Source organism: Metopolophium dirhodum, chromosome 1 (genome assembly GCF_019925205.1).
Source record: "Metopolophium dirhodum isolate CAU chromosome 1, ASM1992520v1, whole genome shotgun sequence".
Classification (NCBI taxonomy): Eukaryota; Metazoa; Arthropoda; class Insecta; order Hemiptera; family Aphididae; genus Metopolophium; species Metopolophium dirhodum.
The window spans coordinates 48732261-48748438 of NC_083560.1; the positions used below are offsets into that span (position 1 = coordinate 48732261).

Sequence of the window (16178 nt, forward strand, 5' to 3'; positions counted from 1 at the left end):
TAATCGAACGCGTTCATGTCTAGTTCACGTAACATAGAATGCATTCTTTCCAAACACTGGTTTGAACACGTGTATATGTTGTGAAGATTTATCACTTAAACCCGGGTGGTGTCACTGGTCGGTGCTTGCACTCGGAACACGTTTTATTTCTGGGGACAACTACCGTACCACACCAGGCCACACTATTACATTTCTTTGTCTTCATTAATAACATTAAACAGGTAATTTTTAGTTTAGGAAATCTACCTAATTATTTATTTATATAATAAACCATTGTCGTTGACTCATTGTCATTAACGTAGAAATTATTATTTATATTTAATACTTAACACATTTAGGTACCTACCTACGTTTTTAGAGGGACGTACGTTTTTACCTATTATGTAGACTTTATAAATTATTATCTTAATAAAACTAAATACCTATGCAGCTATACGTAATGCGTTTCTATTATAATCTTTACATTTCAAACATAAACTAGGTAGGTAGATTAACAGATCATTAATAGTTATATTTTACTGAAATAACCACTTAATCAACTTAATCAACTTAATCAATACTTATCAACACTTATCAATACTCAAGACCAATAAACAAAATTTCGTTTCCCATAACCTAAACTTTAAATTTTCACAAATCCAGGTACAAACAAATAAAATATGTATTTTAATTGAATTTAAATTGGAATTTTTGGTTTTTAACAGTTATTTCAGTTCATTATGTGTGCCCCCATAATGTCGTGCGCTGATCCGACGGACGCTGAGCCCAATAATACGATATCAATAGATTGCTCGGGCCTGAAGACATGCAAAAAGTGCGCGGAAAATCCATCGTGTCTTTGGTCTTTGGAACGTCAGGCGTGCTTCGCCGACTACGGAACGCCGCTATTTCTGACGGTGCGCAAAGAGTCTGACTGTCCCAGTGTGTCGGTGGCCTCGAGTGTGACATATGTGTCTCATCTGCCGTACGTTTACATTCTAAATGTGACCAACGACGTGACCGGGTTCTTGGAATTTCTCGATCAGACACAGGTGTGGTGCGTCATGTTGGACGTAACGCGCCCCGCCGGGGTGTATGGTGACACGATCCATTGCATGCCGGTGAACCAGACTGATCTGGGCTTCGACCACCAGACGTTGATGACCTACCACTGTTACGTGATTTTCGGCGACGGTGACACTATACTGCGGCTGGACGACGGCGCCGACAGTTACATCACTGTGTACGACGAATATCACCACGGCTACCGGCCGGACGAAAGTTGTGTGACCTGTCTCTGGGACGTGGGCCAGTTCGCGTACTATTACAAGTGGTGTCCCAGCCGGAACTTGGCTACAGGCAGGTACAGGTACTACGTCGGTTACAGCAATACCGACCACAAAGCTGTGATGCCGGCCAACGACCGACTTTGGGCCACGGTGCCGGCGTCGTCCGGGTGCAATGACGTGCGTATCCAGTCCGTGGAACCGTTGTCCGGGTTGTGGACGGGAGGCCAGCAAGTCATGGTGAAGGTCAACAACTACGCGACCTTGGCCGATGGCAAAGGTGGGGTCAAAGTGACCGTGGCCGGGCGTGACTGCGTGCGACCGACGATGGTGGATCTCCGGAACAGCAGGATCACGTGCCTGTTGACCGCGGCCAGCCACGACTACATGGGACCGCTGGCTGAAGAGCAAGGCCCGGTAGTAATCACTTACCAGGCATCTTCGCTAACGGTCGAGTCGACGCAAACGTTCCGGTTCGTCTATCCCGAGATCACGGAAATCGGTCCGTCGTGCGGCCCGCTGACCGGTGGCACGCTGCTCACGGTTAGCGGACGACACCTGGACGCCGGCAGTCTCGTAACCATAGCGGTGGCCGTTGGTGACGGTGTAACGCCGCCGGTGCCGTGTGAAGTGGTCGCACGGCACAGCGACCGCATCCTGTGCCTGACCGGGCCGTCAAATAAGCCCGCGACCGGCACCGTCAGCGTGGTATTCGACAAGACGCTGCGCGTCCAGAACGGTACGGCGGGTGGTCCGCTCGCGTTCACCTACGCCGCTGAGCCGGTCCTGGCCGCCGGTCAACAGTTAGAAGGCATCGCGTCCGGCGGCATGGCTGTGCCAGTCCGCGGGTCCGGTTTTGCCTGCGTCAGTGATGCAACGATGTATGTGGACCGCGGCGGCGTCCGCCGAGTCGCCGCCGGTCACTGCCACCCGGTCAACGACACGTACATGGTATGCGGTATTCCGAAACTAGACGGACCGAGAGCCGGTGCCTTGCCGGAACGGTTGCGTTTCGGGTTCCACGTTCGGCACGCTGACGGTCACGTTTCCGACATGCCGCCGCCGCCGGACACCGACGGGTATGTGGCGCACGCCGACCCTGTGTTGGAGGACTTTGTCGTGTTGCCCAACGGCAGGTCCATGCTGATCAACGGACCGGATCTGGGCCACGGTTATCGGGCCGCCGAAATTATGGTTGTTCAATTCTCGAAGAACCTGACCGCGGCCGCCTGTAATGTGACCGCTGTCACCCCGCGCCACATCATGTGCGAGTCGGACTCGCCGAACGGTCTGAACGGCGTCCCCGTCATTGTCGTCACTATCGGCGACCAGTTGGCCTACACGGTCAACAGAAGAATGAACAACAGTCAGCACGAGTCGTCTAGACGACGTCTTACAATCATATTATCAATCCTCGTGTCATTCGCCCTAGTGTTATGCTATTACAAGTCCAAATACATGAACATCGCAAACCTTGTAAATACTTTATAATGTCGCGTATCATATTATTATAGGTACCGACTATGTCTGTGCTATCGAGTATAACAATTTATTATTGTTATAACTTATTACCTACTACCTATTTATTTAATTATTATTATTATTTTTTTTTTTTTGTTAGCTGTATTGGTTTATTCTTTTGTATTTTAAATCATTTTAGTTGTTTAAAAGCGGTGTCTATCGACAATTTATAATTTTATTCAATTATTACATATTTTTATATTATGTTTAAATATTGTCTATTGGTAATTATACGGTATAGCTAGAAGTACGTACCTATTAAAAGTATTTTAATTTCTAAAGTGCCTATATAATTATTGTTATAGTTATAACTTATAGGTATAAAATATATATAGTATAGTAATATACCTAATTTTAGTATTATATTTATGATTCATAAGTAATCTTTTTGATTCTTATCATCGTTAATATTTATTTGTATATCCGTTATTCCGTTGGCTATTACAAATTACAATCAAACATGGATAACTCAAATTCTTGAATAACTCAAACTTTTTGGTCAGTCCATTCAGCTTCGAGTTCACCAAGTCTGACTGTATTAGAGATACATATTTTGATTGGCTGTTTTTAATTTGTATTAAGCACGTACCTACGTAGTATAATTTATGCGCTTCATTTGTTTCATGTATAAGTATAACTGTAATCATAGTTTATAATATAGTGATGTACCTATCAAAAATAAATGTATCATGTATCATATATGGATAATATGATGGTGGATAACCACCTTATAAGCCTATGATAAAATTATAAGCTTTTTATTTCAAATTAACAGAAAAAAATATGATCATCCACAATAAGTACACTTCATAAAAAGACTTTTTATGACTTTTTTATGACTTTTTTCAATTATTGAGTTCTAAATTACATATTAAAAAAAAACTGATAATTATAATAGGTAAACGTTTATTTCGACTACTAATTTTGTCAATGTTAACTTCCCGATAATTAATATCATGAATAAAATTACTCCCTTTATACCATCTCATCATGAACATTTTTTTCAATATGATTTCACGACAGAAGATCAACAATAGGCCAATATGCATTTCCTTTCTAGGTAGATATTTGACCTCTAAATTATCTCTTGAAATCTATTAGAAATAATTTTATCAACATTTTTTTTCACGATTGAAGTTAATAGAGAATGATCTATCCACACAGTAGTATGGTAACCATAAATAAAATTATGGAACTTTCTACAGGAAAATAATATACTTAGCATTTCTTTATAAAAGAATTGATACTGAGTTTCAATTTCGGTAAAACTTTCAGAAGCAAAGGCAATGGGTTTGCCTTCCTGTAAAAGGAAACAGCCCAGCCCACTCTGTGAATTATCACATTGAATATAAATAGGTTTATTAGGATCAAAATTACTAAGTACAGTTGGATCAGTAATTATTTGTTTTAATTTTTTTAATACCTCAGAGTGTATATCAGTCCACACCCAACTTACATTTTTTTTAGTAACTCTCTTAAAGGCGTTACCAATTACTAAACTTGACATATTCGGAATAAATTGTCTTAAGAAATTAAACACACCTAAGACTTATTGTAACTCAACTTTATTCTTAGGATCTTTAATTTTTTTTTTTTAATTTTATTATATTTCTCAATATGGCATCAGTAGTGTACAATGACATAACAATATTTTACATACACATGGTTTCAGTACATATTACATTTTTCTTAATCACATAAAAATACAGTGAATCCATTTATACAACAAATATAATTACTTGTGGATAATATTGTTAGTTTTATTTTTTGTTAATTTATTGTACCTATTATTTTATTATTATGTTAATGAAAATTATTTAAATAATATAATTCCATTTAAACTATTTTTATTCACTTCAAAATTATCTATAAAAATTAATATTATTACCTATATTTTATACAAGTAATTTTGTTTATTTTCTATATTATTCTATTATAAAGTTCATCTTAGTGTATTTAGCACAGTGTTACATTTCACAGTCAAGGGGCAAGGGCCTTAGAAATCTCTAGGATCTACATCTGTAAAGTTCACTTTCGAGTTTTCTTCGGTGTACCTATTCTAGCACTGAAACCATGCAGGAGCTAAACATTGTTGTTATTGCTGATGTTATCACTATTATCAGTCACATTATTTTTAGCTATTTACAATAGTTACACCTGTTTACGTTCTAATATTTGATTTTTGGCATCGCTGAGACGCTGAACACTACAGTTTTTAAGGAACTTAGGAAGTGATGAATACTTTTGAATAGTTTTGAATTTTGATAAGCTATAGATAAATAATTATTACAATTATATTTTATTCAATCTATTGTTGTATGATCAGAATCTTCTAAGCTTTCAAATCATGTTTGTTTGAATATGGTCAGTTGTGTAGATTAATTCCTAGACGGCTAGACCTATGGTATTTTTTTAATGTGGTACCTACCTAATTTTGGGAAAGTGATCAGGTAGCCACTTTGCCCGACAAAGATTTTTCTATTCACTGTAGACACTATTGACTACGAAATAAAATGTTATTCAAACCAATTTTATTAAAACAAATGGAAAGGTACCTATTATAAAATAAATAATTCTAGTCAAACTACGTAGGTATATAGGTAGGTCTAATAATGTCTTTATAGGGATTGGCTATTTTATCCGACCAGTGTGTGTAAGATGGTCATTTTGTATTGATTTTATACCGCACATCCACATATTCAAATCAAACAAATTTCAAAAAATGTAAGTAGCATATTAATCTTAACATATTATAAAACAAAGTCCCTTTTTCTGTCTGTATGTTTAGATCTTTAAAACTGCACAACGGATTTTTTAATTGATAGAGTGATTCAAGAGGAAGGTTTATATGCAGAGGCGGAACTAAAATTTTTACGCCCCGGGAAAATATTAAAATTACGCCCAATCATAGACCAAGATTGAAAATATAATATCATTTCCAATAGTTGTTTTATAATAACTGGAGCTAAAATTACAAACATACTTATTGACTTTTAAACACACAATAATATATTATTATTAATATATTCTGTAGATTGTGGTGTAACCAAGTTTGTAGGTACTAATATACTATAAAAAAAAATATTTAGATTTAAGTGATTAACAAATTTTCAATGAGTCGGACTGACTCACCTGCAATAGCATATACCTAAATATTTTTCAACATTTTAGTGGCCTAACCCACATTAAAACTTAACCATTATTAATTGGGTTAATGCTTTATAGATGGCTTAAAAGGCAATAATTTATATATAAAAAGTGAGCTTATTTCTTTCCTTAGAGTAAATTTTATAAGAAAAAAAATTTTGAAAAAAATCAAAATTTTAATTACCTGTCCTGTATAAAAATTAAAAACACTTTTGCTGTTTTGGTTCTTTGCGCTTAAATTATAATAGATTTTTATGGTGAAATATAAAATTCTTTATTCTGATAAAGGTACACAATTTAGGTCAGTAAATTTTTTTATTTAATTAAACAATTTATAAAAGAAATGAAAAAGAAAATATTTGAAATCAAATCTTTTTTTAAACAAACAAATGTATAACCATCTTGGTAAATATTATAAAATATTAACATCATTTTTAATATATAGATATAATATATCGTACGTTGATTGATAATCTTATAACAGTTATTGTGTAGGTATCAGACATTTATAGCGTCAATAAATGCGTAGTTAGTAGTTACTAGTTTCACAATTTCAATCAGAATCTTAATAATTATAATATATTATTAGTATTTACCTGCAGTAGGCACGCCAATGCCAGTATACCAGTATTCTTAATATACTTATACGAATCTATTCATAATCTTACCATTCACTAGATAAGAATGATGTCTATAATTGTCTTTATCTACTGGCTACTCCGGATGGCGGATGCTGACAGACCCGGCCACGCTTCCAAATGACAAATGGCATATAATTTTTCATTATGGTAATTAATTTTGTACTATTTTTGTCCGTGACGTCGCCGTGCGTCGACTACAACGTTTATATTTATTATTGATAATATACGTTTATATTTAATTTTTATTATTAGTCTGTGTCTATAGTCTATGATATTATATCTGTCTATATTCTATAATAATATCATGTACTGTCGACCGTCGACGTAGGCCGATCGGCGATCGCGTAACTACGCGCTCTAATAATAGAATGACGATTAATTATTTTACGCCATGTATGGTTTTATTTTTTGTTTTTCATTCCTTCGAACGTGGCCATCACGTGGCCATCACCACAACATCAAATTATATGAAATAAAAATGTTTTCTTAACTTCTAACACCAAGCATTAAATAAAAACCCACAAAAAAATTACGCCTACTAAAATTTTACGCCCGGGGGGATCAATCCCCGGCTCCCCCCCTAGTTCTGCCACTGTTTATATGTATATAACATGCATAATATAGTAGAGAATCACTGCCCCTTTTTTGTATGTACGAGTATATCTCGAAAAGAACTCTACTTATTATTAATACGGTTTTTACTAATAAATCGGTCGAGTCACGAGGAAGGTATTTTAATGTATAATAATTTTCCTTGGTGAAAATGTCATTGAACTCCTCATAAACCACTGGACATTTTTTGTGTGTTTATGAGTGAGTCCCTGAATGGTTTAGATTCACAATTAGACCCAATTGGTTCAACCTGGAGAGGTGCTCAAACAGGTATTTTGAGATTTACGATAGAAATTGTTGTTTATAAATGGTTGCTATTGGTTATAGGAGAAATATAGGAAATTTAAAATTGGAGGGTGTATACGACTTGATTTTTCAACTCATATAGGCTGTAGATAGGGAAAGGGTAGCTCACACATGATTTTTTTTAACATACAAAAAAAGAAATTTTTTTTGTCAATCTAAATGGTTGCAATTCGTTACGTTATATTATATTACTATTATAAATAGGAGAAATATGGTATATACATTTTGTACAAATATACTTATTAAAAATACAAATCTTTGGCCTGGACAACGTTGGGCAGGACAGCTAGTTTAATTATAAGTCGCATCTAATATGAAGCATATTATCTAAATTTCTATATATTTATGTGTGAGAATCAGTGATGTTTTGCTGATACTCAGTTAATAGTCTGTTTCTCCAAATCTCATAAACTCCTAACTACCGTCTACTTATTGCATATTTTAAAGAAAGGATTTATATTATATTTTGAACAAATTGTATGTACAGTGTAATGTCTAAAAAAACTTCAACGAGCTGAACAGCGCATTGTTACGTTTAAGGTAGGTAAATAAAATAAACATACAATTTAATTTACCTAGGTAATTGTTTTTTATTTTGTGAAAACAAATAACTCCTAAAGATTTTACTTATGAACTTAACTTAAGTAGTACTTCTTCACATCCCTATCCCTCCCTCTTAAACACCTGCTGAAATGGAAATTGATTTTAAATTCTACTTGTTTTGTTACCTGTTTTAGGCAACGCTGTTTATTTGAAACCAAATCAAAAACCACAGAGAACTTAAAAAAGGGAAAATTTTTATTTTGTCTGACAACACTAAATTTATGACAAATTTTGTCATGACTAAATTGATAATCACATCTTCTCATTAATGATCGGATTGATTTCATCAAAATCACGATGTAGAGAAGATATAATATCTTCTCTACATCGTGATCAAAATGATGGACTGTTTTTTTTTCAAAATGTATAAGATTTCCTTCCGGTTATTCTTTGATATAACGAGCGGCAACCATGGTATCCGTGGTATTCCATGATATGATAGTAAAACTACGGTTATAGTTCGCGTGAGAGCAACGTCACGCCTTAATAATTTTATCAATAACATTAAATCCACGTTTATATACTTGTTGCATGTACGTACCAATTGAATATGTCTGACCAAATGGCCAATGACAAAACGTTACGATCAAACATAATATCATGTTTCCGATTCCTGACATTCCATGATGACCTAACCTAATTTTTCATCCGGTGCTCATTTCCTTATAATCGACAGTCGATTAAACACGTGAGTAGATTTTATTTGTTGAAATAAGTATTAATACTAATTATATTAAATACAAATTTTATTTTTTTAATATTTTATGAATACATTTTAAATTACAATTAACAACATTTAAAAAGTAAATCAAAAATCATTATTTTTATATATTTTTATCTAGTATCATTAAACGTTCAATAGGTAGGTATAACCATTTTATAATTGGTGCCAGTAGGTGTACAGTTCATTTAATACATTAAATAATGCCCTTTGATCTATATTTATAAGTGCTGATAAGATAAATTCTGATACATCTTAATTCTAAAGCGTTTGTTACCATTAACTTTCGTCTTTGGCTTATAGCTAGACGTACTATATATTTCTATTTACATTTATTTGGTTATTCATTTTTTTATCAAGCAAATAAAAGTACTTTCTATAACATTAGGCCTTAGGCGTACGCCTATGTATTTATAAAAATAGATTCAAGATTTTTGTATTTAGTTTTTAAATGTTGAAAAAATGTTTTGATAAAAATAAAATGTAATGCATAGGGTTAGTGTCAGCTGGTATAGTGATGTGCAACAAAACTCGCTTGTAGTACAGTGAATGGACGATCTGGACTAAACGTAGATTCACTATAGTGTTATTGACATTGTGATAGGACATAACACAGTTCAATAAAATATTACTACAAGGCCTCGTAAGTAATATATTTAATAGAAGTAAAAAAAAAAAATGTTAAGTAGTTAATTCCTTCTTAATATAATTGTAATATTGTTTTATAAGATTAATGAAAATATCCTATTTATTAGGTGGATATACAATACTTAAATATAATTTTTAAGTGATTGGAAATTAAATAATATATAATTATTAATGTTCTGGAAAGAGTGGTATTATTTCTTATAAAATATATGTGTTAACTGATTTGTAAATTAAATCAATATTTATTATTAGGTATTTGATGGATAAAATAAGATATTTGCATGTTTAATACATTTTAATATGATTGAATTTTTTTATTTAGTTACATAATAGAAAATAACTACAAAATTATTAAACGCATTTTTCTTATGAATTTTTTTAATGCATGTTATTTACCTATGTCTAATGTCGAAGAAAAAAATATATTGTCATTTTTATATTCAGTTTTGAGAATTTAAGTCAGCTATAACTATTATTCTTTTTTTGTACATGTTATGCGATTCAGCTATTTTATATTCAATATTTTTATTTTTTAATATTTGCAATGATAAAGTCATGTTAAGTAAATACCATCTAAATGAATACGATTCTTTAATTGTGGTATGAGTAAATAGTGATAATAATTAATAATAATTAGGTAGTAGGTATCTGTTCATAGATAATACAGTTTTTTATTATTTAATTTTTTAGATAAAGTAGTATAAAGTGTTTAAAGGAATAAATTTAATTAACTATTTTATACATTTTTTTTCTTTGTTTAACCAACAGCAGAGGAGGCTCTGTTTGAACAATATTATACTGCTGCCATCGTTTATTGGTGGCTAAAATGTAATAATACACACAAATTATAACATGCAATATACATAAAACGATTAAAAAGCATCTGGTGATTGCAGAATGTGCTGTGTCACCTTACAATATAAATATTTTATGCCTAGTATGTAATTTAGACTTTTATGAGTGTTATCGCTTATGACTTAAAAAAAAAATATTTAATTATTAAATCAATAGTGTAATGTTTATAAAATACCTATTAAATGTTTAAATCAGTTGTTAAATAAACATGCTAAATTAAATACAAAATATTGGTACAGTAAACTCTCAATAAACCATGGAATAGACTAATATAGTGGCATGACAACCACGGGTATAAGTGAATGCTGCGGTTAATCCGCAAAATACACATTGAAACAAAAATGCTATTATTTTTATTATTGAAACAATTATGTTATGTAATATTAAATAATATTTAAAGAAAATTAGATAAGTATACATATTGTATTTTTATTTAAACATTCATATGATATACATATATGTAACATTTACATATATTTTTACACAAATACATATTATATTTTAGATACATTTTTTTTAGTAATAAACTAAAAAATGAAAGACCATGGATAATCCGTGCACAGATAATTGAGAATTTAATGTATTAATATTTAAAATTTAAATAATTTCAAAAATGCTAAAATTATTTAAGTATGTACCTATATATTTTTATGAATTGTATTTTCATGTTTTAAATTAAGTATATTTAATATGTCTCAATTCAATGCATTATTTTGAAATATGTACTTACGAAGGAAGTTTACCTAGTATCTTTATTGATTGTATTTGGTCAAAGATTTGTATAATTTATTGCACTAAAATTATTATATTTATATTTACTATATTTTGTTCAAGTTAATTAATGTAGTCGGCAGCCAACTTATACATAGGGGCGTGACAGTACTATACAGCAGTTATACAGATAATTTACTGGGTAGGAGTGACAAACAGGTGTTGCCTGACTGCAACCCGATGAAAACTGGTCGCTGCCGACAGCATTTTTTAACTTGAATAGAGTATTAAATTTACTAAATAATAAAAATAAATTATTGATTGAAGATGTTTATTATTATTACAGTTTAGTTTTCCAACTCCCTAACATTTTTGGTGATTAAATATAATATCTAATACACTGGTTAAGTACAAGCGGAATAAACATGAAAATATTCAGACCAGAAGAACAAATTCATATCATTGATAATGAAGCAACTGTTGAAGAAACCATAAAGGATATAGTTGGAACAAATGTAATTACATACTTTGTTACTTTGTGATGATACACTAAATTGTATTTAATTTTATTATGATTATTATTATTTAAGGTCATATCAGATCCATTCTATATATTTGATGTTGGCGATCTTGTGAATAAAGCAATAATTTGGCAGAAAACATTACCACGTGTAAAACCTTTTTATGGTGAGTTTGGATGAATATTTAATTTATTTATGTTTTCGTATTTAATCTTTAAGATAATATTAGTTATAGGTACGGTGGAGAAAATGTCAGTACCTAGTACTTAATACAGTACAAAAAATAATATAATATATACTTACATCTATTATTAACAATGATAAATTCAGTTAAATAAGTGAACAAAAGTATTTTACGTTAATATGTATAGCTAATTTGTTTTAATTTATTTAATTTACATTAGAATTTCCCAAAAGTGATGTGTCTAAAGATTCAAAACGATTCACCTCCTGTAATTCAAATAAAATGTTGTTATAAATAATATTATTGAACTATTTGTGTTGTTCTAGTATTTTAATATAGTAGTCATATTGTGTTTTGTAATTAAATTAATTAATAACTATTTGACTATGTAAATAGAAATTTAAAATTAAATTGATTTTTATTTTTTGATTAACAGCTACTGCCATAGGTATCTAACTATACAAAATGATGCATTAAATACTTCCATAGTTGTATGTATTGAATATATCTTAATTTGGATTCTTTGTAAATTCAATACAAAACAAGTTAGGAAAGCTCACTCTAAATGAGCTAAATTCCTGGTTTCCAAACAAATTTTAATACAAAGCAATAAACTATAGTTCCAAAAACAATTTAAAAATAATGTGGTAATCTTAAAATATCTTAATACAAACAATTGTAACTGTGTAAAGTTACTACGAACAATAATGAATAAATAAATATCTTATATCAACAATTGTAATTATATTTACTGTTAACTAACGGAAGGACAGACACAACTTATGTTTAGAGTAAAGATTAAACTAGAATTAAGAATTATGCGTTGTATTTTAATGCAAGGTTCTTTACAAGTTTCATTAATGGGAGTTCAAAAATACTAAAGATATATTAGTATAGGCACAAATATTTTTTATATGCATTTAAAGTTCAGATTTCTAAAATTTTCAAACTATTGCAGTTAGATATTTATAAAATTATTTTTTCATAGCTAACATTAGAAATTTTAATAGAAGATTATCCACAAATTTTCTATCTTAGATAAATAAAAAATAGTATTGAAAACTAAAACGCTTCATGATCTAGAGTATCTATCATTTACTTCGTTTACAAGATCAATTTTATTTTGATAGACAGAGTTAATCAATTTCACTTTCTTGCGCAAATTATTTAATTCAGATTTCAACAAATCATTTTATTTTTACAAATTATTAAATGAGATTTCTAGGTTATCCCATGAATTCATCAAATCAGTGAAATATTTTTTGTAGTCCATTAATTTATTGATTATTTTTCCAAACCACAATCATGTTTTTGATCTATTGATTTCAGTAACTTCATAATATTATTTATTGAGTGATCAGTGTGTATGTTAGAAGAACTTGTTGTCGTTTTGATATGCATGTCGATATTTGTATAGTTGTGTTCAAAATACTATGTGTTTTATAAAACTAATTAAAATATACATCAGAGCATAAACATAATATTATAAATATATAATTTATTTTAATTTTGTTATTATTTAAATTTTAAATTAAAATTATATTCTAATTATTTGTGTGAAACATTAATTCAAAAATATATTTCAGCTGTGAAATGCAACGACAATTCCCTTGTGCTAGAAATTTTGGCAGCGTTTGGAACAAATTTTGATTGTGCTTCCAAAGTAAGGATATTTAAAAAAAATATTAAATTTAACTATAATATTAATTTAAGGATTATAATTAAATTATTTCAATAAGGCCGAGATAAAAAAAGTTTTGGATTTGGGAGTGAATCCGACACGTGTAATATTTGCTAATCCAGCAAAAATGGCTTCACATATAAAATATGCCATGAGCAAAGGCGTTTATCTGACAACATTTGATAATAAATTGGAACTATACAAAATGAAATCATTACATCCATCTTGCAAGTAAGTTACAAATAGCTAACTCATGACACAATGTTAATAATTTGTTTATTTTTTAGCTTGGTTATACGAATTCGTTGTGATGCAACTGAAGCACAGTGCCCACTTGGTATCAAATATGGGTGTGATCCTCTAACCGAAGCACCATCATTATTGGCATTGGCTCGTGATTTAGGTTTGTCTGTAGTTGGAGTAAGCTTTCATGTTGGTTCAGGATGCAATGAACCAGCTGCCTTTCAAAGAGCAATTGCTGCTTCAGCAGGTATTTTCCAACTTGCTCAGGAGTTAGGTTTTATGAATATGCACTTGTTGAACATTGGTGGAGGATTTCCTGGAGATAAAAACACTTCACTGGACAAAGTATGCATCTTGTTAAAAAGGCAATTTATGTTTTTGTTTTAAATTAAACTTCAAACATTTATTTTAGATTGCAAACATAGTGAATGATGCACTTAATGAATGGTTCCCTCCAAATAATGGAGTGACTATCATCGCAGAACCTGGTAGATATTTTGTGGCTTCAGCATTTACACTCGCTACAAAAATCCATTCTATTAAAAAACGTTCAAATGATGAAAGTCATATCATGTATTTCATTAACGATGGAGTGTATGGTTCTTTCAATAGTATTCTTTATGATCACTCGGTTGTTGTGCCCAAATCTTTATATGTGAGTTAGGTAACATTTAATTGATTATTGTTTGGTTTATGATAAACTTATTTTAACATTACTACCTACAGGATTATTCGAGAAGTCGTCCAATTTGTGAGAGTTCCATTTGGGGACCTACTTGTGATGGTTTAGATAAAGTAGTTGATTTTGTGAACATGCCACTGCTGAAAATGGATGAATGGATTACTTTTGAAAACATGGGAGCTTATACAATACCTGTAGCTAGCACATTTAATGGATTCCCGCTTCCCAAGGTCTTTGCTGTCGCTAATCAAAGAATTTGGTTAGTTTCTATGTTATAGTCTTAGAGGGTGCTTATAATATTTGATTATTTTTAATCTGATCATATAATTATTTTTTTAGGAATAAGTTGAAAAATGTAGTGCCTATATCTGTTTGCTGTTTTGCAACCGTGCCTATTGTTGCAACTATCAAAATGATACAATCAGAACCTATTGAAGATTATGCATGTAAAGAAAACATATTTAATTATATTCAATAGTATACACGTCTCCTCATTTGTAGAATTATTTTTTTTTTTGCCTGAAATATACATTTTTAATTGTATAATTTAAATTATTGAGTCTCCATTTTATTATGTTTACAATTAGAATATTAAATAATATGATATATTATGATTGATCATGTTAAAACCAACTAAATTGAGCGAAAATGCAGTTTCTTATAGTTATGATTATTTTCTTTATATTCCTAAGTACATAATCTTACGTAAACTACATTATATAATACATTAAATTATCTACTTACTGTAAGCTATATGATTATGTTAATGATAGAGAGTTACAGTTTTGTTAATATGCATTACATACAATATACATTTAATTATACTAGTTAAACAGTATAACAATGATTGATATATTACAGATAAAAAAGTTAATAAAAAAAATAAAGAAAATGAACAATGAAACACTTACCTTCTCCACAAAATTTTAATTTTATTTGTGTATGTTATTCAAATGCAATAAATATTATTATTAATTAATGATTATGATTATCAATTATCTAACTAAAATTGTAAGCAGTGCCATATTTATGCAAGGACAAATGGGACATTTGCACTGGGCCCACTCAAAATAGGGGCCCACCGACTTCAAGCTTACAAAATTAATCATAAGTGTACCTTTTTATCATACTTTGGAAAAACAAAATAGATTCGGATTTTACTTTGATGTTTTTGTGGGGTATGAAGTATAATGAGTTTTGCCTGAAAACGACTGTCTTAATCAACTTTGCTGACAACAAAATCTAATTGCCGTTATTATCGTCGTATTTATTGTGTATCTATTTGTCATGTGTTTTTTATTATACTTAAAATGTCAAAAAAATACTTAAGTGGTTCAATGAAGAGAAAATTAAAGGATAGACGATACGAAGAAACAAAAAAAACTACACGGTGTATTAGACAATTATGATACTTCGTAAGTAGGTACCAAGGTACTTATTTTAAATAAGATATTTTGAAGAATAAGTGTTTTGTTTATTAAATATAATTCAGTTCTATAAGTGATTATAGGTCCATAAAAAAATTAATACAGAGTGAAAAATATATGGCGAATACATATCACACATTGATGCCTGAATTTATATAAGAGGTCCTAAACAGTAAACGGTTCAATTTATTTTGTATTATCGTATGAATCAGAAAATATTTGAAGACATTTTTACTAGATGGCACTATCACTATACGCCGTAAAGACTAGGCCAAATACCTACCTCGGGTACCTTTATGTTTTCTACTTATAAAACACATATTTTGCCGCTTGATAATCCTCCTCTCACCAAAATAGTAAACACTAATAATTACTAAAAAATAAAAAAGGGCGAAGATTTTGAGCATTTA

At 30.9% G+C, this 16178-nt stretch overlaps 3 protein-coding genes across 6 annotated transcripts in view; all 3 read left to right on the forward strand.

Annotated features, from left to right (window-relative positions):
- LOC132935959 (rho guanine nucleotide exchange factor 6) overlaps positions 1–16178 on the forward strand; it is a 223271-nt gene that overhangs the window by 29065 nt on the left and 178028 nt on the right. The window lies entirely within an intron of this gene.
- On the forward strand, positions 735–2756 carry LOC132939632 (plexin-A3-like). Its single transcript, XM_061006908.1, has one exon. The coding sequence runs from the start codon at positions 735–737 to the stop codon at positions 2754–2756; it is 2022 nt and encodes a 673-aa protein (XP_060862891.1).
- On the forward strand, positions 8766–15240 carry LOC132934698 (ornithine decarboxylase 1-like). 4 transcript variants are annotated; one of them, XM_061001023.1, is made up of 10 exons: positions 8766–8783; positions 9311–9459; positions 11377–11545; positions 11621–11717; positions 13322–13398; positions 13475–13647; positions 13704–14004; positions 14072–14314; positions 14386–14600; positions 14681–15239. In XM_061001023.1, the coding sequence occupies exons 3-10, from the start codon at positions 11456–11458 to the stop codon at positions 14817–14819; spliced, it is 1335 nt and encodes a 444-aa protein (XP_060857006.1). In that variant the 5' UTR covers positions 8766–8783; positions 9311–9459; positions 11377–11455; the 3' UTR covers positions 14820–15239. The 4 variants fall into 4 exon arrangements, with proteins under 4 accessions (XP_060857006.1, XP_060857004.1, XP_060857008.1 ...); XM_061001021.1 differs by lacking the exon at positions 8766–8783 and having other exon boundaries at positions 9115–9459; XM_061001025.1 differs by lacking the exons at positions 8766–8783; positions 9311–9459 and adding an exon at positions 10318–10401 and having other exon boundaries at positions 14681–15240.